Consider the following 22479-nt stretch of genomic DNA (forward strand, 5'->3'; position numbering starts at 1 on the left):
TAGAGGTTCTGGATATTTACTTTAAAGCGCTTGAAAAATGAAATCATATTACTGCTCATTAAGAAAGCAAAAATCATCGATGAACATTTCTATAACTAATAATATGTATTCATATATTATGAACAACCATCTGGCTTCAAATTCCAAAGACGAGACCACGTCCAGACAGAAATGACCTGCTGTCATGTCAACAAGATGAATAAGATGAAACTATTTGGTTTGTTCCATGAAAGGGGAAGGTCAACGTATCAGCGTAAAACAATGTTTAAGGGCCTCTTCTTTTTATCTTCTTAATATTAGAAAACCCTCTAAAGACAGTACCCCCCCAACTCTGAAATATTTAAAAAAACGTTTAAACAAAAAGGGCCTTTTCTTTTTATCTTCTTAATATTAGAAAACCCTCTAAAGACAGTACCCCCCCAACTCTGAAATATTTAAAAAAACGTTTAAACAAAAAGGGCCTTTTCTTTTTATCTTCTTAATATTAGAAAACCCTCTGAAGACAGTACCCCCTACTCTGAAGTATTCAAAAACAACATTCAAACAAAAAGGGCCTCTTCTTTTTATCTTCTTATTATTAGAAAACCCTCGAAAAAAACAGTACCCCCCCATTCTGAAGTATTTAAAAACAATGTTTAAACAAAAAGGGCCTCTTCTTTTGTATCTTCTTAATATTACAAAACCCTCTAAAGACAGTACCCCCACTCTGAAGTATTTAAAAACAACATTTAAACAAAAGGGCTTCTTCTTATTATCTTCTTAATATTAGAAAACCTCTAAAGACAGTACCCCCCACTCTGAAGTATTTAAAAACAACATTTAAACAAAAAGGGCCTCTTCTTTTTATGTTCTTAATATTAGAAAACCCTATAAAGACAGAACCCCGCCCCCCACTCTGAAGTAATTAAAAACAATGTTTAAACAAAAAGGGCCTCTTCTTTTTATCTTCTTAATATTAGAAAACCCTCTAAAGACAGTACCCCCCACTCTGAAGTATTTAAAAACAACATTTAAACAAAAAGGGCCTCTTCTTTTTATCTTCTTAATATTAGAAAACCTCTAAAGACAGTACCCCCTTCCACTCTGAAGTATTTAAAAACGTTTAAACAAAAAGGGCCTCTTCTTTTTATCTTCTTAATATTAGAAAATCTTCTAAAGACAGTACCCCTTACTCTGAAGTATTTAAAAACAATGTTTAAACAAAAAGGGCCTCTTCCTATTATCTTCTTAATATTAGAAAACCTCTAAAGACAGTACCCCCCACTCTGAAGTATTTAAAAACAATGTTTAAACAAAAAGGGCCTCTTTTTTTTATCTTCCTAATATTAGAAAACCCTCTAAAGACAGTACCCCCCTACTCTGAATGATTTAAAAAACGTTTAAACAAAAAGGGCCTCTTCTTTTTATGTTCTTAATATTAGAAAATCCTCGAAAGACAGTACCCCCCATTCTGAAGTATTTAAAAACAACGTTTAAACAAAAAGGGCCTCTTCTTTATTTCTCCTTAATATTAGAAAACCCTGTAAAGATAGTACCCCCCTACTCTGAAGTATTTAAAAACAATTTTAAACAAAAAGGGCCTCTTCTTTTTATCTTCTTAATATTAGAAACAGCTCTAAAGACAGTACCCCCCTCCCCTACTCTGAATGATTTAAAAACGTTTAAACAAAAAGGGCCTCTTCTTTTTATGTTCTTAATATTAGAAAATCCTCGAAAGACAGTACCCCCCATTCTGAAGTATTTAAAAACAACGTTTAAACAAAAAGGGCCTCTTCTTTTTATCTTCTTAATATTGGAAAACCCTGTAAAGACAGTACCCCCTACTCTGAAGTATTTAAAAACAATGTTTAAACAAAAAGGGCCTCTTCTTTTTATTTTCTTAAAAAACCCTCTAAAGACAGTACCCCCCCTCCCCCCATGAACCTCATTGCATATCATGTTTAGGTTTGAGAGTTAGGCTTCCTCTCATGCATGTTAGAGACTCTCAATGGCTATTGGTCGAATGTCAGTGTACCCCCCCCCCCTGTTAACTGTGATAGGCTCCAGCTCACCTGTGAAAGTATAATATTCTGTATGTAAACCTGGACGTGTTCACCACAATGCAATGTTTACAGTCTTGTTACATAATTAGTTAGAGTAGAGAAGCTAGTCGGAAGGTTCTCCGGATTTCCCTCCCATTCCCAATTTACTTATCCAGCTTAGCACATCCACTCATTTCCTGTTCCTTCTCTTTTCATTAACGAATCATTGAACACTAGAGCCCATCTTGTTTGCACTGGTCTTAATGGGATATTGATAAACCAGTCACAGCAGACCAGTGTATCTTCTGTACATCATCTTCAGTATCCTGTTTTTATATTTCCTTTTATTTCAGATTCCCACCGCTGGACCCACCCACCGTGGGCCTCCCCCCCTCCCCGCCGCCCCCTAATGTGTTCCACCTGCACCTGATTGCCTTTTCCTCTTTGTGTATTTAGTCTTTGTACTCCCTCTTCCCTGTGGACTGGTTCCCAGTTCATCGCGGCACACATACAGACGAAGCATTCACACTCGCATTCACGTTTATGGACAATTTATCGTTTTCAATCAATTAGCCTAACAGCCATGTTTTTAGGATGTAAGAGGAAGAAGCTGAAGTACTCGGAGAAAAGCCAAGTAAGCGCACATAGTGGTGCGCCGCGCGGATGCAATTCCCAGCACAAAAGAATGTGATACAAACCACCTGCCATCTTGTTATTGGGTGATGAAAGGGGGTCGGGGGGGGCTCCATTTTCTCTGGAGACATCCTTATCAGCGACTGCAGGACCAGTGTCATTAGAATGTGTCGTACTGGCTAACAGTATTGAGATTAGCTTTAAGATCAGCTCGGCTCGGTCAACACTCGTACAAACGCACACACGACGCTCCATTGGTGGGAGCGCCCGGCGAACAAGAGAGACAGCCAATCAAGATGAACCTCCTGTGATGCAGTGATTTCAGTCAAGACATAAAGACATGCACAATATTTCAAGGTCATGAAAAAGATGCGGCCTGGGTTCACAATAACAACGCAGCTCATTGGTCGAGCAGTAATAATTATTCTAACAACAATAAAAAACATTATGGTCTTGAATCCGGATACGTAAATGACCCCACATCAATTCTCAGCACCAAAACTTCCGGAATCAAGCAGCATCACTGTACCCCAATGCAAGTACCCCAAGGTCAGCTCCGTAACGGGATGGTTAGATACGGTTGACAAACTCATAGACCCACAACATCCCAACATCATCGAAGACGTCTGGGTGGAACTAGCTTGGGGACGGTGGACAACCTCATTCTGATTGCTGCTGCTTTGTCGGTCCCGTCATCAGGGGGTAGGTACTGTCTTTAGAAGGATTTCTATTATTAAGAAGATACAAAGAAGAGGCCCTTTTTGTTTAAACATTGTTTTTAAATACTTCAGAGTAGGGGGGTACTGTCTTTAGAGGGTTTTCTAATATTAAGAAGATACAAAGAAGAGGCCCTTTTTGTTTAAACATTGTTTTTAAATACTTCAGAGTAGGGGGTACTGTCTTTAGAGGGGTTTCTAACATTAAGAAGATAAAAAGAAGAGGCCCTTTTTGTTTAAACGTTGGTTTTAAATCCTTCAGAGTAGGGGAGGGGGGTACTGTCTTTAGAGGGTTTTCTAATATTAAGAACATAAAAAAGAAGAGGCCTTTTTTGTTTAAATGTTGTTTTTAAATACTTCAGAGTGGGGGGTACTGTCTTTAGAGGATTTTTTAATATTAAGAAGATAAAAAGAAGAGGCCCTTTTTGTTTAAACATTGTTTTTAAATCCTTCAGAGTGGGGGGGTGCTGTATTTAGAGGGTTTTTTAATATTAAGAAGATAAAAAGAGGCCCTTTTTGTTTAAACGTTGTTTTTAAATACTTCAGAGTGGGGGGTACTGTCTTTAGAGGGTTTTCTAATATTAAGAAGATAAAAAGAAGAGGCCCTTTTTGTTTAAATGTTATTTTTAAATACTTCAGAGTGTGGGGGGGTGCTGTCTTTAGAGGGTTTTCTAATATTAAGAAGATAAAAAGAAGATGCCCTTTTTGTTTAAATGTTGTTTTTAAATACTTCAGAGTGGGGGGGTACTGTCTTTAGAGGGTTTTCTAATATTAAGAAAATAAAAAGAAGAGGCCCTTAAACATTGTTTTTAAATACTTCAGAGTAGGGGGGTACTGTCTTTAGAGGGGTTTCTAACATTAAGAAGATAAAAAGAAGAGGCCCTTTTTGTTTAAACATTGTTTTTAAATCCTTCAGAGTGGGGGGTGCTGTATTTAGAGGGTTTTTTAATATTAAGAAGACAAAAAGAGGCCCTTTTTGTTTAAACGTTGTTTTTAAATACTTCAGAGTGGGGGGTGCTGTCTTTGGAGGGTTTTCTAATATTAAGAAAATAAAAAGAAGAGGCCCTTAAACATTGTTTTTAAATACTTCAGAGTAGGGGGTACTGTCTTTAGAGGGGTTTCTAACATTAAGAAGATAAAAAGAAGAGGCCCTTTTTGTTTAAACGTTGTTTTTAAATCCTTCAGAGTAGGGGAGGGGGGGTACTGTCTTTAGAGGATTTTCTAATATTAAGAAGATAAAAAAGAAGAGGCCTTTTTTGTTTAAATGTTGTTTTTAAATACTTCAGAGTGGGGGGTACTGTCTTTAGAAAATTTTCTAATAAGAACATAAAAAGAAGAGGCCCTTTTTGTTTAAACGTTGTTTTTAAATACGTCAGAGTAGGGGGGTACTGTTTTTAGAGGGTTTTCTAATATTAAGAAGATAAAAAGAAGAGGCCCTTTTTGTTTAAACGTTGTTTTTAAATAAGTCAGAGTGGGGGGGTACTGTCTTTAGAGTATTTTTCCAATATTAAGAACATAAAAAGAAGAGGCCCTTTTTGTTTAAACGTTGTTTTTATATACTTCAGAGTGGAGGGTACTGTCTTTAGAGTGTTTTCTAATATTAAGAAGATAAAAAAGAAGAGGCCCTTTTTGTTTAAACGTTGTTTTTAAATCCTTCAGAGTAGGGGGGGTACTGTCTTTAGAGGGTTTCGCCTGGGTGGGTCTCGTCCCCTCCAGCGTTTCCTTCCACTTGTGTCTTATGCATGTCCAGGTCTATCAGTCCCTATCTGTTTACTGTACCAGTCTTTGTCTTGTGTGGGGACCCCCCTCGCTATCCTAGTCGTCTTGCTGCTTGTGTGTCTTGCGTTTTTGTTTTGTTTTGGACATTAGCAGTCTTTTTATTTTGCATCGCTAACACTGAACGACAGCAGCGCCCCAGGCTTTTTTGGGAATGAAACCATTTTGTCGAGCTGCATATGACTGTCACCTCTCCTTCCACGCCTGCCAGCATTTGGGTCCACCTGCTAGGCCCCCCCACTCCAAACCGTGACAGGGTGACCAGACTTAATGACTTAACAGAAAGGGGGAACTAAATCCTCACAGATCGATTAGACGCCGAGGTACACCTGGGCCCGAGTTGAAGGACACAGCTAATAGGAGGAGACGTGAGGATCAGGACAAGACGCCCAGGTGTAGACCATGTCGCAATGGACGACAAAGCAGCAGAAACCCGAAATCCTGTATTTCCGTCCATTTAACTTGTGACGTTGATGACATTCAAGTCAAGTTAAATTGCAAAGTTGAGGAATGTGTGTTACCTTCGGTGCAGAAGCGGCCCTTGTATTCTGTTTTGGAGCAATCACAGACGGCTTCTCCATCCACCACTGCGCACGTGCCGCCATTCTCACACGGGTTCACGGTGCACCACCCCTCGGACTCCAGGGGAACCTTGAGACTTCCTAAGAACCGGGGTTGCGAGTTGCCATATTTAAGGTCCGTGATTGTACCCTTGAAGGGCTGCATGTTTCGCACTGTGGGCAGTGTGAGGGCACCACTGCGAATATCCTGAGGCACCCCGCCCAGGAAGAGGTCGCTGACAATTTTCATAAATTGGCGTTGAGGCCGCACCTCGTCTGCTTTGGCCTGTCCGTCGAGGGCCAGAACGGTACGCAGGTTATACCTGCTCAGAGTTGCAAAGTGCCAGTTGCTGTCATCCACCCGTCTGTCGGACACGAGTGTCGTTTCGGCACAGTCGATGCTGAAACGCAGCTGGAGTCGACCTTCTACCACCGCCAGTTGCAGAAAGTCACAGTAGCCGCCGTCGTCGAAGTAGAGCAGCAGCGCCTCGGAGAACTCCGTCTTGAACTGGAAGCTGAGGTCACCACGAGTGCTGGCATCCCAACGGAGGTAGCGAGCCCACTGACCTGGTGTGCCTAAAAATTCCATTCCCATACACGTGCTGAGGAACATTTGCAGTTTGATAGAAAAACTGAGGAGATCCATAATTGCAAAAAATAGATGTTTGATTGGAATTCAGTCTGGTTGGACTAATTTCCGATAATCCTAGTCATCTTTTTAGAGATCTATTCAGATATATATTGTACAGTTATCAAAAATATGCTTCTAAAGGAACAAGGGCAGTAGCAGGAGAACAGTCGTTGCGGCTAACAGTCTTGGCGCCGATCACATCAGGAAATTGTCAAATAGTTGGCAGGCAGTGGTCTTTGCTTCCCTCCTGAGGGTCCACAGATTGAGAGGAGGTAACGTTGAGATTCTTTTTACACTTTAGTGCATATGCTGTGAAGACTCATGGTGCAAGGTCCTGCTGGAAGCGACTCCTCTGGCTGTGAGGTCAAGCGGAGCATCCTTCTTCATGTCGTATACGGAGGAGAAATACAGCTGACGTGGGGTCTCCGCTCTCTCTGGGTTCCATTACTGTCAAAAAGAGAGACAAGGGGAGGTCACACAAGGTCGATCAGCAATTAATTCAATTCTTGTTTGCTTTTTAATAAAAGACATAAATATGTCTAAAAACCTACAATAGCAAGCCCAAATAGCTAAATAATATAGTTCTATTGGGGGTAGCTCTCAGCTATGGCTGGAAGTCACCCATCTTAATTAAAAGGGCCTTTGATAGAGCAGCATTCCCCCCCCCCCCCCTCCTCACAAAGGTTGTTTGTAGTTATCGGTCATCTGCCGGGTAAATTAGTCCCATTATTCTCATGGCAGTGCATTACTATCAGTCAGCCGGGAAGAACGCCTTTTATCTGATGATGAGCCTGGAGAGACAGCTTTCTGTTCAATCCTAAAGAATACAGAGCAACCGGCACATACAGCGTGACCACCTTTACACCGTATATGCTCTCCTGAGAGGGGGTTGGGGGCTGTGCACCACGGGGCTGTGGGCCGGGGACTGGTGGCTGTTGACCGAGGGGCCGTGGGCCGGGGACCTGTGCCTGTTGGCCGGGGACCTGTGGCCGTGGGCCAGGGGCTGGAGACCGGTGGCTGTCGGCCGTGGGCTGGGGACCTGTGTCTGTGGGCCGGGGACCGGTGGCCGTGGGTCATGGGCTGGTGACCGGTGGCTGTGGGCCAGGGCCCGTGGGCCGGTGGCCATGGGCCGGGGGCGGGGGACCTGTGGCCATGGACCGGGGACCTGTGGCCGTGGACCGGGGACTGGTGGCCGGGGCCCGTGGGCCGGGGACCAGTGGCTGTGGGCCGGGGACCGGTGGCCGTGGGTCGTGGGCTGGGGACCGGTGGCTGTCGGCCGGGGCCCGTGGGCCGGTGGCCATGGGCCGGGGGCCGGGGCCGTGGGCCGGGGCCGTGGGCCGGGGACCTGTGGCTGTCGGCCGGGGACCTGTGGCTGTGGACCGGGGACTGGTGGCCGGGGCCCGTGGGCCGGGGACCTGTGGCTGTGGGCCGGGGACCGGTGGCCGTGGGTCGTGGGCTGGGGACCGGTGGCTGTCGGCCGGGGCCCGTGGGCCGGTGGCCATGGGCCGGGGACCGGGGACTTGTGGCTGTCGGCCGGGGACCTGTGGCTGTGAACCGGGGACTGGTGGCCGGGGCCGGGGACCTGTGGTCGTGGACCGGGGACTTGGTGGCCGGGGGCCCTGGTCCGGGGACCTGTAGGCCGTCCGTGGGCTCATGCAGCTGTCATTACAACTTGACTTGCAAAAACAGGAAGAACATGAAGCCCATCACAAAGTGAAAGATCTGTCTACCAGACCACCTGAGACAGTTTGACCCTCCAGATGATGTCTTCTTGTCAGTGTTGAGAGTAACTGGAGTAGATCTGTATCTCCTGACCTGTCACAATTTTTAAATCTGGTCAGACGGGCATGAAGGCAAAAGTCTGGATCATATTGAACAATACTCTTTGTTTGGTTTGGATTGGATGAGAACATTTGCAGTGAGAGGGAAAATCCATAGCGAAGGGGTGTCCCAATTTATTGCTCCTCGCTCACTTCTTATGCTACATAAATGTCAGGTTCAAACTCCTGTGACACTTGTAAAAACACTGAAATAATACAGAAATACAGAAGAGACAGACAATATTGAAAGTTACTTCCACTGTCCCTTTGAGTCATTACTTTTATTGTTTTATGAGTTCTTATGTTGACACATTCTTGCAGGATTAACAAGAACATCTGCAGGGTTGCTGTTGGTGCATCCAGGCACCTCCAGGACCTGGGGGTTGCTGGGGGTCTCTGATCAGGGTCACAGGAACCTTCCTCCTTCAGCATGTTCACACTCTTTCTGTTGTTTAAGCTAATGGATATAAGGGTGATAACTAACACTATATTTATTCTATCTACATTTTATTCCAACATTTTATTACCATTACCATTACCATTCCCATCATGTGTTATGATTGTTTGGCGGTCCTTGAATGCACCTTCGTGTTTTTTTGTGAGATTCAAAAATCAACCCGGCCTGAGGTGAACACCAGCGAAGATACTATTATAGACATTTACCGCTATCTCAATATCAGGGACATCATATTTCATAACTGAGTTCTCCTCTTGTTTTGTGTGGAAGTGGTTCATGTTTTGGCTTGTTTTGGCTTTTCTTCCCCACTTTGTTGAAACCCTTTTAAGTTTAGAATAAATTGGAGGTGAACTTGTTAGCCTGCTAGCATGCTATGCTTAAAGCTGTGACCGTGTCTTGTGACCCTGCAGTGATCCCGTAGGGTGGTAATGTGGTGTAAACAAAGAATAAAGTTGACCATAGGGTTGTTATTTCATGTCTGCAAGGCTCTAATAATGGTAAAAATCTAGTTCAGAAAACGTGTAAACAAAGAATAAAGTTGACCATAGGGTTGTTATTTCATGTCTGCAAGGCTCTAATAATGGTAAAAATCTAGTTCAGAAAACGTGTAAACAAAGAATAAAGTTGACCATAGGGTTGTTATATCATGTCTGCTAGGCTCTAATAATGGTAAAAATCTAATTCAGAAAATGTGTAAACAAAGAATAAAGTTGACCATAGGGTTGTTATATCATGTCTGCTAGGCTCTAATAATGGTAAAAATCTAATTCAGAAAACGTGTAAACAAAGAATAAAGTTGACCATAGGGTTGTTATATCATGTCTGCAAGGCTCTAAAAATGGTAAAAATCAAATTCAGAAAAAATATTAAAAAAAAAAATGTAATTCTCGCCCCAAACATTTAGCCGAATCACAACAATTCCATTGATGTATTTATACATCTTTTTGTGGGTTTTTTGGCAAAAAATGCATAATGGTGAAAGTACACGACCTGTAGTACAAATAAAAACAATACAAAGCTCTACACTTCCAGCGTCCCATGCTGGCGTACGGCAGCAACTCCAAGCACCAAACATCAACTACTATCTTCTTTAAGCTGCACTCTTATCAAACTCCAGCAGAGCCTCCATATTGTGCCTGCAGGTTCAATCTATACAAGCGAGCTGCTTACTAAGCTTCCACGGAATACAAAGTATCAGCCAGTCAATGCCTTCCATTGCTGACATCATAGGACTCTCCTCGACAATGCGCCGCAAAGATAAAGAATTAGTTCGTCACATGTGAAGGCATTTCATTAATTCCTGCTCATGAAATACCGTACACCAAAAAAGTCGTTTTTAATCGAATGAAAAAACGGTCCATCCATTTTCTGGAGTGGGGATGTGCTGGAGCCTATCCCAGCTGACTTTGGGCAAGAGGCAGGGTCAGGGTTGGCAACGTGTTAGAAAATAAATTAATGAATGAATGGAAGATTCAATGTTAATAAAAGGAATATTTTCATAGAACATAGAAAACCTATTTATGACTTTCTGAATTAGATTTTTAACATTATTAGAGCCTTGCAGACATGAAATAACAACCCTATGGTCAACTTTATTTTTTGTTTACACGTTTTCTGAATTAGATTTTTACCATTATTAGAGCCTTGCAGACATGAAATAACAACCCTATGGTCAACTTTATTATTTGTTTACACGTTTTCTGAATTTGATTTTTACCATTATTAGAGCCTTGCAGACATGAAATAACAACCCTATGGTCAACTTTATTCTTTGTTTACACGTTTTCTGAATTAGATTTTTACCATTATTAGAGCCTAGCAGACATGAAATAACAACCCTATGGTCAACTTTATTTTTTGTTTACACGTTTTCTGAATTAGGTTTTTACCATTATTAGAGCTTTGCAGACATGAAATAACAACCCTATGGTCAACTTTATTATTTGTTTACACGTTTTCTGAATTAGATTTTTACCATTATTAGAGCCTAGCAGACATGATATAACAACCCTATGGTCAACTTTATTTTTTGTTTACACGTTTTCTGAATTAGGTTTTTACCATTATTGGAGCCTTGCAGACATGAAATAACAACCCTATGGTCAACTTTATTTTTTGTTTACACGTTTTCTGAATTAGGTTTTTACCATTATTGGAGCCTTGCAGACATGAAATAACAACCCTATGGTCAACTTTATTCTTTGTTTACACGTTTTCTGAATTAGATTTTTACCATTATTAGAGCCTAGCAGACATGATATAACAACCCTATGGTCAACTTTATTCTTTGTTTACACGTTTTCTGAATTTGATTTTTACCATTATGAGAGCTTTGCAGACATGAAATAACAACCCTATAGTCAACTTTATTCTTTGTTTTTTGTCAAAATTTTTTGTCAAAATTTTTTGTTGAAATTTTTTGTTGAAATTTTTTGTTGAAATTTTTTGTTGAAATTTTTTGTCGAAATTTTTCATAGAAATTTTTCATAGAAAATTTTCATAGAAATTTTTCATAGAAATTTTTCATAGAAATTTTTCATAGAAATTTTTCCGTAGAAATTTTTTGAATATATTTTTTTGTATTTTGTATATATTTTTTTTTTGTCACAAACCGAAGTAGGAGGTGATATGAGCATCCAATGAATGAATTGAATGTCTGTCTAAATCTGCCATGATTGATTGGCAATACCGTCCCATAAATGAAAACTGCAGAAACCGGGCCCAAAAAGCGAGTACTGAGTGTAGAATTGTGTCACCTGTACCTTTGCCCCCCCCCACTTCCTGGATTTTGACTATTCAGGTCCCTGTTGAAAAGGTTCAATGTGAGCAAGACTTAGGGATATTCTTAAAGATACAGTACCGTAGTTTCTCAGTCCAACAAAAGCATGCAAAAAGTAGATGGAAACGAGCTACGGGTATGTGGTCATTGTTATGGGGGGGGGTCATACACAAAAACACACATGCAATAATCTTTTTTTGAAGATCTGCACGTGTGTGTGTGTGTTCATGTGTGTGCGCCTTTGTTGCAGTGCAGGGATCGTCAGGGTTAAAAGGCTAAACTACACGGATCATTGTTCCCAGTGAAAGGCTCTTTTGACCAACACCGCAGGGATGAGTCCACGTACACACAGGCTGACAAAAGGCAGCAGCACTCTGGATCCTATTAACAGCAACATGAGCACGGGGGGAAGCGGTGTGTGCGTGTGTGCGTGTAAATACAAATAAAAGCAGCCCACCAGCGGGCCCCTTGTGTTTAAATGGATGCCACTTGCCAGTAATTTTACAGCAGGTGACTCCATGGACAAAAAGCCACAGCAAGCTCACATCCGGTGACAAAATGTCCTCCGCAGCTTGAAAGGATGGCCCGCAATCACGCTGATTTATCCACGTGAGTGTTTTTTAATCGTGCCTTTGATTAATCTTTGAAGGGACGGGGATCTTGCATGTACATCGCCTGGATGTCAGCTATTCTTTCCTCTCACCTTCTTCCGGCATAAACCTTCCCTTCTTGGCGTCGTCGGACAGCCATTTTAGGTCAATCTCATGGGAACCAGTTTCCCCGAAAACATTACCAGCCACACCGATTGGTGTCTTAAAGAAACACACCAGAAATCCCTACTGGGTTGTGTTAACAGTAAAGATGATAACTCGTTTATTTAATCGATTACGCTAATGTTTTTAGCATTTTTAACAAATGTGCTTCACGCCATCCCGCACCTCTGTAGCACCTCCACGCGTCTGACGCTCGCTGACTCAATTCAGGCCTTAACACTTCAACAGCAGCACAATTTAACACCATATATCACATATAACAGAATGAAGGTGCATTCACTGACACTCCGAAATCCGAACGTCGCACCAAGATTGTTATCATGTGGTCTAAAATTAATGAAAGACATTTAATTGTGCCTGGAAATGTCAGAAAATACACTTAAAACATGTGAATTCCAATAAAACTGTGGTGTCTTTGAACGCAACACCTCAAGGTAATGATATGGTTCATTTCCAGCATGGTTGAAAAGGTTACAGTGGCATAATTCTAATGTCCGAAAACAAGAAATAGGAAGTAGAGCTTATTTGTTAATAAGCCCCAGCAATTTATAGTGATCATTTGTTCACTTCCTGTCTTTTACTTCCTGTTTTTGCATCAAGCGTAATAATAATAATAATAATAGCTCATCTACATACAGGCCATGCAGGAAACAAGGTGAATGTTTGTGGCTTCTTTCAGTCGGCACTTTGTGTTATCAGTCAGACATCCACGTAAAGTAGACCCCCGCTTTTTGGGAGACTTGGACCGCTCCGGGACCGCCATCGAATGGTAAAAATGGAGAGGTGAATGACTGAGATGGCCATAAAAATGCCGACTTCTGATACACGGATCAATCCCTCACCGCCTCCTGCTAGCCTCCTGCTAGCTTAGCGTTCAATGTTGGATCTACATTTGCAATAACACAACAATAAAAATATGCAGTTATTAAAATGTGAACTATATAAGTACTCACCACTAGTTATAGGCCTATGTTTCATTTTGGTAAATATGGTGCTTTTAAGGACTGACACACAAAGTGCGAAACTAGCTGACTGTAAAGTATGCTGTACATTTTTCCTGTATCGCGTATTTATAAATTATTTATTATTTCTGTGTGTGTGGGGGGGGGGGGGGTGATATGTCTCAGAAGAAAAAAGAAAAATAATAAAAATAACTTCTAAATCTGGAAGTAAGTCGGCAGAACCATGGATGGTCCAACCCAATAAGCCCAAATGTGGGGGGGTGCACCCCCGCCCTTCAATAATGTTGTACTGTGATTTTGTCTTACCAACAACTTAGCAAAATAAATAGCTTAGCTTAGCTATTTTGTCGGTAAGACAAAGTAACAGCATGCTTGAGTTATTAGGACTAAAAATGTCTTAAGTCCATTCATGCAAAGCTTGTTGTTGCCATAAATGGAGTCATCGGTTAGGCCCTGGACGGACCAAACCAATATGAAGTAAAACACAAACAATGAATGGTTTGGTCTGCAACATATCGAAAAAAGTCCAAAACTGATGTGATGTCAAAAAAAAAAAAAAAATGGATGACCCAGGAAATTATAAATCATACCAGAGACTGAAATCAGAGGATGAAAAACCATGAATTAAAACCAAAATTTTTGATTAATTTAATTAATCATAGATTATTGATTGTAACAACATAATTGCATGTATCATTTTCAGTGGAATAATCAATATATTTGAAATAAAACCTTTAAAGCAGGAGCGACCAAGCTTTTTCCATGAAGGCCACATACATAAAAATTAAAGGATTGGGGGGGGGGGGTATTTTGTACATAAAAAGATGCTAAAAGCAATCAACTATCCTAGCTTTGTTTTGTAGCCGACCAAACACATTCATGTAATTACTAATAATATTTCATGTTTTTACAAATATGCCAAGGGCCCATGACAAACAAGATGTGTACCAAAAATGGCCCCCGGTCCGCACTTTGGACACCTATGTAAAATGACTGTGCGAGTAGGCATACATACATACATGAATGTTCCAAATTGTTACGGCAAAACGGAAATATTTTATTTGGATTCACTTTCTTTTTTCCTTTTTGCATCCGAGGCTTTTGGAATACGCCCGGAATCTGGAAGATCCCACGGTCCCAAATGTGGCATTTTGTTATTAAAGATAGAACGCAACATAGAAAATATGTCTAAGTACTATTTTTAATACAACACATATGTTTAAATACTTTCAATTCCATATCATTTCTTTGGATTTACATTGGAATCATAAAGTACGGAAAAAGGATTGAACAAACATTTCCTACCGAGGATCCAACATGGAAAAATGTAAGTTCAGATTTAAAGACGCATCCACATTTTAGCTGCGAGAAGCAATGGCTGCCATAACTCATAAAAATATTATTCATAATGAATTCGGGGTATTTTTACAAGGTGCCGAAGGCCATTAAAAAAACAGCTGTGAGCCCAAAATGGCTCCCGGTGCGCACCTTGAACACCCCCAGAGAGAACATTATAATATATTTCAATAAATTATTTGGCACAAAGCAGAAAAAATATTGTTATGTAATTGTGGGCCTGTTTTGTTTTTTTTTGTCTGATCAAAAAATGCACCAAAGCAAATGCGCAAAGAAAATGAGTGCGCGTTTACGCATGGATTTTTGGCGTGTGCACGACACGCGTGGGCAAGACCTTGTGTGTGTGTGTGTTTTCCCGCTACTCCCGCAGGCGGGACACGCCTTCTTTGGGTTGTGTGGTACTGCTGCAGCACCCTTCACGGCATTACATCACCCAGTTAGAGAGCACCTCACACACGCACACGCACACGCACACACGCAACATTACACGCGTGCACGGACACACGTCTCACCACTACGAGACACGCCACACAAACGCCAAAAATCACCATTTTTGTTTAGGATTTTCTTCCTCGTGTGCGTCATTTTACGCACAGGTGTGCGTCTTTGCAAAAAACGAACCCAAATATAAAAAAACACGAAATGAACAGCGAACATGGTGCAAAATACAACGTAATATTTGACCCCCCCTCCCTCCCCGCCCAAAAGGGATTAGGGTTACCTTGAGAGCCCTTGGCTTTTCGCGCTTGATTTGTCAGAGGAGTTAATCGCCCGCCAACCAGAGGAGGAGAAAAACAGCCAAATTACGCAAACTGACGCTTCTAACCCTTCCGAAATGGAATGGAGGGGGGGGGGGGGTCAGATGTTAAAAATACCCCCCCCTTCGGATCCACGAAAAAATTTCACGCTTGACAAAGTGTCAACATTGGTCACACACCCGCAAATATATTAGCGCACACTCGGCAATGCGGCAAATACTTTGTTCCTCTAAGACTAAACCGCCATTGCATAAACACGCACTGCACATCAAAATATGAACAGTTAATAATTTTTTTTGGTTTTCTTTTTTGGGGGGGCGCAAATCCTGAGTGCCACTCCCATCCCAGTTATCCAACTCCACTGGAAAAAAAACCTGATTAGGAATTCCCTTCCCATAAAAAAAAATACACGAGAATCATCTAATCCTATTAAGTCATCAAATCCGACACATTGAAATATGTGCTACGGTAGTGCGGGTTTGTTTTTTTTTTGCGCCAGTTTAGCGCTTCAACTATTTCTCCTACTGAGGCCTCCTTGTTTATTTCACTGCAGGCGCACTCTGTTCTCTGCTATGGCGCACACACAGCGGAAGGCCTTGTTGCTGTTTGAAATGACGGAAAAAAAAATCACCCCCCCCCCCAAAAAAAAAAAAAAAAAAAATACATAAAAACGTTATTAGCTTCCAAAAATATGTTTATTGTTTTATATAAGAGATGCATGGAAATTTATTTTTATTTACATCCGAGAACAATTAATTATTAGCGCAAATGCGGCAGTTGATTTGGGCACATTTTCGCTCCCCCCCCCCCTTCAAATAAATAAATGCCCCAATAAATAAATGCATCCAGCACTTCTTTGTAGCGGCTAGAATTAAAACGTCACAAGTGTGCGCACGCCAAGTGTGCGTGTGCAAATTCTGTGCAGCCGCAGAATGGAAGAGATGGGCTTCGTGGAGCGCCAATGCGCAGTCTCCCGGTGCCCACCCAGACCACAAAAATATATTTAAAAAAAATAATAATAAATGAAGAGTACTGTAAACTGCACACGCAAATACGTGACGCGCTAAATAGGCAGTTTGCATTTCCACGGTGCGTTTGTGGTCGTGTGTGTGCGTGATATGCGCAAAGGGACATCCATGCCAACGAGAACAATGCGCCGATATTTGACACCGGCATTCATAATTAATCCTTGTAAATAAATAAATACGAATCGAATAACTAAAGTACTATTTGCGGGAACGGTCATAAAGGCGCAAAGATGCGCATGTGAAGCGCTAGTGAGAGCGCAAAAGATAATTGATAGTAAAATAGAGAATGTGTAATTGGACAGCCGCATCCATAATCCCACACGGCTCCTATTTTAAATGTTTCTAGTGGGTGTCCACGGGGGGGGGGGGGGGGGGGTTGACCCCCCTCCCTGAGAAAAAAACATTCCACTCTTCCATCCGCAGCTTTAAAGGCAAATAAAGAGAATAAAAAGATGATACTGACCTCCGTCATTAAGACCAGCAATGGTGTAAAAAAGGTAAATCCAACCGGAAGTCCCCAGACGGCTGCAAATGTGCTAAATATGTAATCTATAAATAGATGGAATATAGAGATTATTTAATCCAGGATGCGGATGCTGGTGCAAGGTATCGGATCTGGCGGCGCTGCGGTGCTGGGTGACCACCGGCGGGCTCGAACGTCGACCGCGGTGCACCGCGTCCACACAAGCCGCTGGTCGCCTCGGTGCCACTCGGAGAGAGCCTGTGGGCAGGGACGAGCACGCACACGCAACCCGCGCCCACACGCACGGCTCGGGCCCGCCCTTTCCCGCCACGGCGGCGCGCGTCATTTTAAAGGCGCACGGCGTCGACGTGCCGGGAAAAGGCCGACACACGTGAGGCGGGTGTTCGACGTGCACGTGTGGACGTGGGATTCGGTGCGCTGCCCTCCACGTGCGCCGGAATAAGTCTTTTCATATTTAGCAGGAAATATACAGAATATACACAATTATAAAGAACATACGCAAATATATAGAATATACAGAATGTACAGGAATATACAAAATATACAGAAATATAGAACATACAGAATATACCAAATATACAGGAATATACAAAATATGTAGAAATATACAAAATATACAGAAAATATACAGAATTATAAAGAATATACAGAAATACACAAAATATACAGAAATATACAAAATATACAGAAAATATACAGAAATATATAGAATATACAGAAATATACAAAATATACAGAAATATACAAAATATACAGAAATATACAAAATATACAGAAAATATACAGAATTATAAAGAATATACAGAAATATACAAAATATACAGAAATATACAAAAAATATACAGAAATATATAGAATATACAGAAATATATAGAATATATAGAAATACACAAAATATACAGAAATATACAAAATATACAGAAAATATACAGAAATATATAGAATATATAGAAATACACAAAATATACAGAAATATACAAAATATACAGAAAATATACAGAAATATATAGAATACACAGAAATATACAAAATATACAGAAATATACAAAATATACAGAAAATATACAGAATATACAGAAATATAAAAAAATATACAGAATATACAGAAATATAAAAAAATATACAGAAACATACAAAATATACAGAAATATACAAAATATACAGAAATATAAAAAAATATACAGAATATACAGAAATATAAAAAAATATACAGAAACATACAAAATATACAGAAATATACAAAATATACAGAAATATACAAAATATACAAAATATACAGAAAATATACAGAATATACAGAAATATAAAAAAATATACAGAATATACAGAAATATAAAAAAATATACAGAAATATAAAAAATATACAGAAAATATGAAGAGCTTGCAACCAAAAGGCGCTAAATCCATTTTGACTGATTTTGAGAAAATCAATGATTTTTAACTACGCACATATCAATCTATTTGGTCATCAAGTCTATATTGCAAATGAAAGAGCTATCAATATAGGTCATAAAAATGCATGCTATAAAAATCCTGCACACACCATGTATTTTATATATATTTTGAAATTATTTTTTTTTTCGGATTTAGCGCCTTTTGGCTGAAATGACGGATTTAGCGCCTTTTGGCTGAAATGACGGATTTAGCGCCTTTTGGCTGAAATGACGGATTTAGCGCCTTTTGGCTGAAATGACGGATTTAGCGCCTTTTGGCTGAAATGACGGATTTAGCGCCTTTTGGCTGAAATGACGGATTTAGCGCCTTTTGGCTGAAATGACGGATTTAGCGCCTTTTGGCTGAAATGACGGATTTAGCGCCTTTTGGCTGAAATGACGGATTTAGCGCCTTTTGGCTGAAATAAATTTGAAGTCACCTTTAACTTCTTCAATGGCATTGTTGTAAAAGAATGTAAGGTGCTTTAATGTGCTATGCTAATATAAATAAAATTTAAATAAAATGATGAAATTTAGTTAAGATATATAGGTTATACCATAGGCTTAGCTTTCACTTTTAAAATGATCAGTATCCGTATTTACGTGGTTTTAGATGAAATTAAAAAAGCACTCACCTGGAAAGAAAGTCTTTCCACAGTACTGTGCTTTCATTATTATATATATTCCAATTATTGCCAGTTATAGTCCATGTGGAAAATGTGATTGTTTGCTTTGCAGAGAATACCGAGGTTGCCCTTGGATAGTAAAGAAATTTCAGTCGGGAATGGAACACTGGGGTTTAGTGATGGTGATAAAGATAGTGTGAAGGAGAGAGGCTGAATCCATTAGGACTTTTACTACCTTCAAAGAGTATATATCCTAAGGACACAGGTAATGGTTGCCAACAAAGTACTATTGATCACATCTCTCTTATCTACTCTACTCCACAGGGTAGAAGCCAGGCCTGCCCCACAGGGAGTATTGCTGTCTGTGTGCATATATGTTTTAAAAGGCGGTTGAGTACATGGAATACCTTCACAGAAAGAAAGCCGGTACTAGGTTGCGTATTTTTAGGGAACAATCTTTATCCTGGTCACTTTTGATATGATGAACCCAGCTCTGTTTGAGGCTAGACATCATTATTTTAATATTTTGACAATGGATTGGTTTGAACAAAACAAATCTTAGTGTCATAGCCCCCCCCCCCCTCAATTTTATGGTAGTACCACTAAAAAAACTAACTAAAATTGTCCAGACAAAAGTTGAATACATGTTTAGAGTAGTATGAACAGTATATATCTATACGGCATAAAACAGTATCGATAAGAACACTGGCAGCGTGCAATGGAAGCAGCCTAGTGGGCAAGAAGGAAGTGACGTTGGTACCAATGATACCACTCATACCAATCGTACTAATGATACCAATTATACCAATGATACAAATGATATCAATCATGCCAATGATACGAATGATAAAAAATGATACCAATAAAACCAATGATACCAATGGTACCAATGATGCCAATCGTACCAATGATACAAATGATACCAATAAAACCAATGATACCAATGATACAAATTATACCAATCATGCCAATGATACCAAAGATGACAATGATACCAATCATGTCAATGATACCAATGATACAAATGATACCAATAAAACCAATGATACCAATGATGCCAATCATACCAATGATACAAATGATACCAATAAAACCAACAAAACCAATAAAACCAATGATACCGATCATACCAATTGTACCGATCATACCAATGATGCCAATCGCACCAATGATGCCAATCATACCAATGATACAAATGATAACAATAAAACCAATGATACAAATGATACCAATAAAACCAATGATACCAATGATGCCAATCATACCAATGATACAAATGATACCAATAAAACCAATAAAACCAACAAAACCAATAAAACCAATGATACCAATCATACCAATTGTACTGATCATACCAATGATGCCAATCGCACCAATGATGCCAATCATACCAATGATACAAATGATAACAATAAAACCAATGATACCAATGATACCGATCATACCAATGATACCGATCATACCAATGATACCAATCATACCAATGATACCAATCATACCAATGACACCAATCATACCAATGATACCAATCATACCAATCACACCAATGAACCGATCACACCAATGATACCAATCGTACCAATGATGCCAATCATAACAATGATACAAATGATACCAATAAAACCAACAATACCAATGAAACCAACAATACCAATAAAACCAACAATACAAATAAAACCAATGATACCAATGATACCAATGATACCAATCGTACCAATGATGCCAATCGTACCAATGATGCCAATCGTACCAATGATACAAATCGTACCAATGATAGAAATGATACCAATATAACCAACAATAACAATAAAACCAATGATACCAATTAAACCAATGATGCCAATCATTGGTTTGATGCCAATCATACACAAATGATACCAATGGTACCAATCATACCAATGAACCGATCACACCAATGACACCAATGATACCAATCATACCAATGATACCAATGATATGAATGAACCGATCATACCAATGGTACCAATGATACCAATCATACAATGATACCGATCATACCAATGGTACCAATCATACAACTCATACCAATGATACAAATGATACCAATCATGCCAATGATATCAATCTACTTCTGGGCTGTCAAAATGAATTTACATTTATGATCTGTCATCTATTCTCGTCCCTACTGCCTAAGAAACTTTGTCTCTGAAGGAGAAATCTTGTCACGTCTTAATCTTAATCTTGCAAGATCTTTTCCGTTTACAGCAAGCCTACGTTGGACCGTATGTTTTGCTGAAATGCAGCAATGGAACGATCAGCTGCAATATTGGGTTACCTCATCCTTTGAACACTTTATATAAGAAAAGTCTCCATGGGGTTATTTTAATTATTCTAATGTCCTCTGAGGTGGTAAAGACACGTCTGACGGTGCTGGAAGCAGGAAACAGCACAATGGGAATCATCTGGGTGTGCAGACGAGCGGTGAAACGGGCCAAGGGCTGCTTGTTATGCCAATGACCTGCAGTGTTGCGTATTGAGTGGCTCCATAATGCAGAGTGATTACACAGCAATTTCAATTCACAAGTCATACACAAGCAATGTCCCCCGATAAATGACATTATTCTAGCTCTTGCTCTTCCACGCCGTTAAATACGCGGCGACTCACACAGAACTTATTTTTCATGAATCGCATTTGAAGAATACCAATCCTGCGGATTCTAAACGATATTGAAAGACTTGTGCAAGGTCGACATGGATTCATTGAAAATAACATATTGTAGTGGTAGGTTTCCGGGACATAATTCAATGATCCGTATCATTGGTATCATTGGTTTTATTGGTATCATTGGTATGATTGGCATCATTGGTATGATTGGTATCATTGGTACCATTGGTATCATTGGTATGATCGGTATCATTGGTATGATCGGTTAATTGGTATGATTGGTATCATTGGTATGATCGGTACAATTGGTATGATCGGTATCATTGGTATCATTGGTATCATTGGTATCATTGGTTTTATTGGTATCATTTGTATCATTGGTATCATTGGCATGATTGGTATCATTGGTTTTATTGGTATCATTTGTATCATTGGTATCATTGGTATCATTGGCATGATTGGTATCATTGACATGATTGGTATCATTGGTACAATTGGTATGAGTGGTATCATTGGTACCATTGGTATCATTGGTATCGGGCGCCCGGCAACGTCACTTCCTTCTTGCCCACTAGGCTGCTTCCATTGCAATACCAATCCTGCGGATTCTAAACAATATTGAAAGACTTGTGCAAGGTCGACATGGATTCATTGAAAATAACATATTGTAGTGGTAGGTTTCCGGGACATAATTCAATGATCCGTATCATTGGTATCATTGGTTTTATTGGTATCATTGGTATGATTGGCATCATTGGTATGATTGGTATCATTGGTACTATTGGTATCATTGGTATGATCGGTATCATTGGTATCAGTGGTATCATTGGTATGATCGGTTAATTGGTATGATTGGTATCATTGGTATGATCGGTACAATTGGTATGATTGGTATCATTGGTTTTATTGGTATCATTTGTATCATTGGTATCATTGGTATCATTGGCATGATTGGTATCATTGGTTTTATTGGTATCATTTGTATCATTGGTATCATTGGCATGATTGGTATCATTGACATGATTGGTATCATTGGTACA

At 40.0% G+C, this 22479-nt stretch overlaps 1 protein-coding gene across 13 annotated transcripts in view; it reads right to left on the reverse strand.

Moving 5' to 3' along the window:
* Positions 1–17007, reverse strand: part of nrxn3a (neurexin 3a) — a 109917-nt gene extending 92910 nt beyond the window's left edge. For 11 of the 13 annotated variants that reach the window (XR_009130343.2, XR_009130341.2, XR_009130342.2 and 8 more), the window contains exons 1-2: positions 16734–17007; positions 5668–6784 (exon numbers count right to left, since the gene is read on the reverse strand). Coding sequence is in view for 9 of the 13 variants with exons in the window: in XM_058077786.2 (XP_057933769.2) it covers positions 5668–6352 (685 nt within the window). In the remaining 4 variants the exon portion in view is untranslated. The remainder of the gene's footprint in view (positions 1–5667; positions 6785–16733) is intronic. The other 2 variants (XM_058077791.2, XM_058077790.2) reach the window with 1 other exon arrangement.
* Positions 17008–22479: the final 5472 nt, after the last annotated feature.

Source organism: Doryrhamphus excisus, linkage group LG14, assembly GCF_037039965.1.
Source record: "Doryrhamphus excisus strain RoL-2023G ecotype Guam linkage group LG14, RoL_Dexc_Guam_v1.1, whole genome shotgun sequence".
NCBI lineage: Eukaryota > Metazoa > Chordata > Actinopteri > Syngnathiformes > Syngnathidae > Doryrhamphus > Doryrhamphus excisus.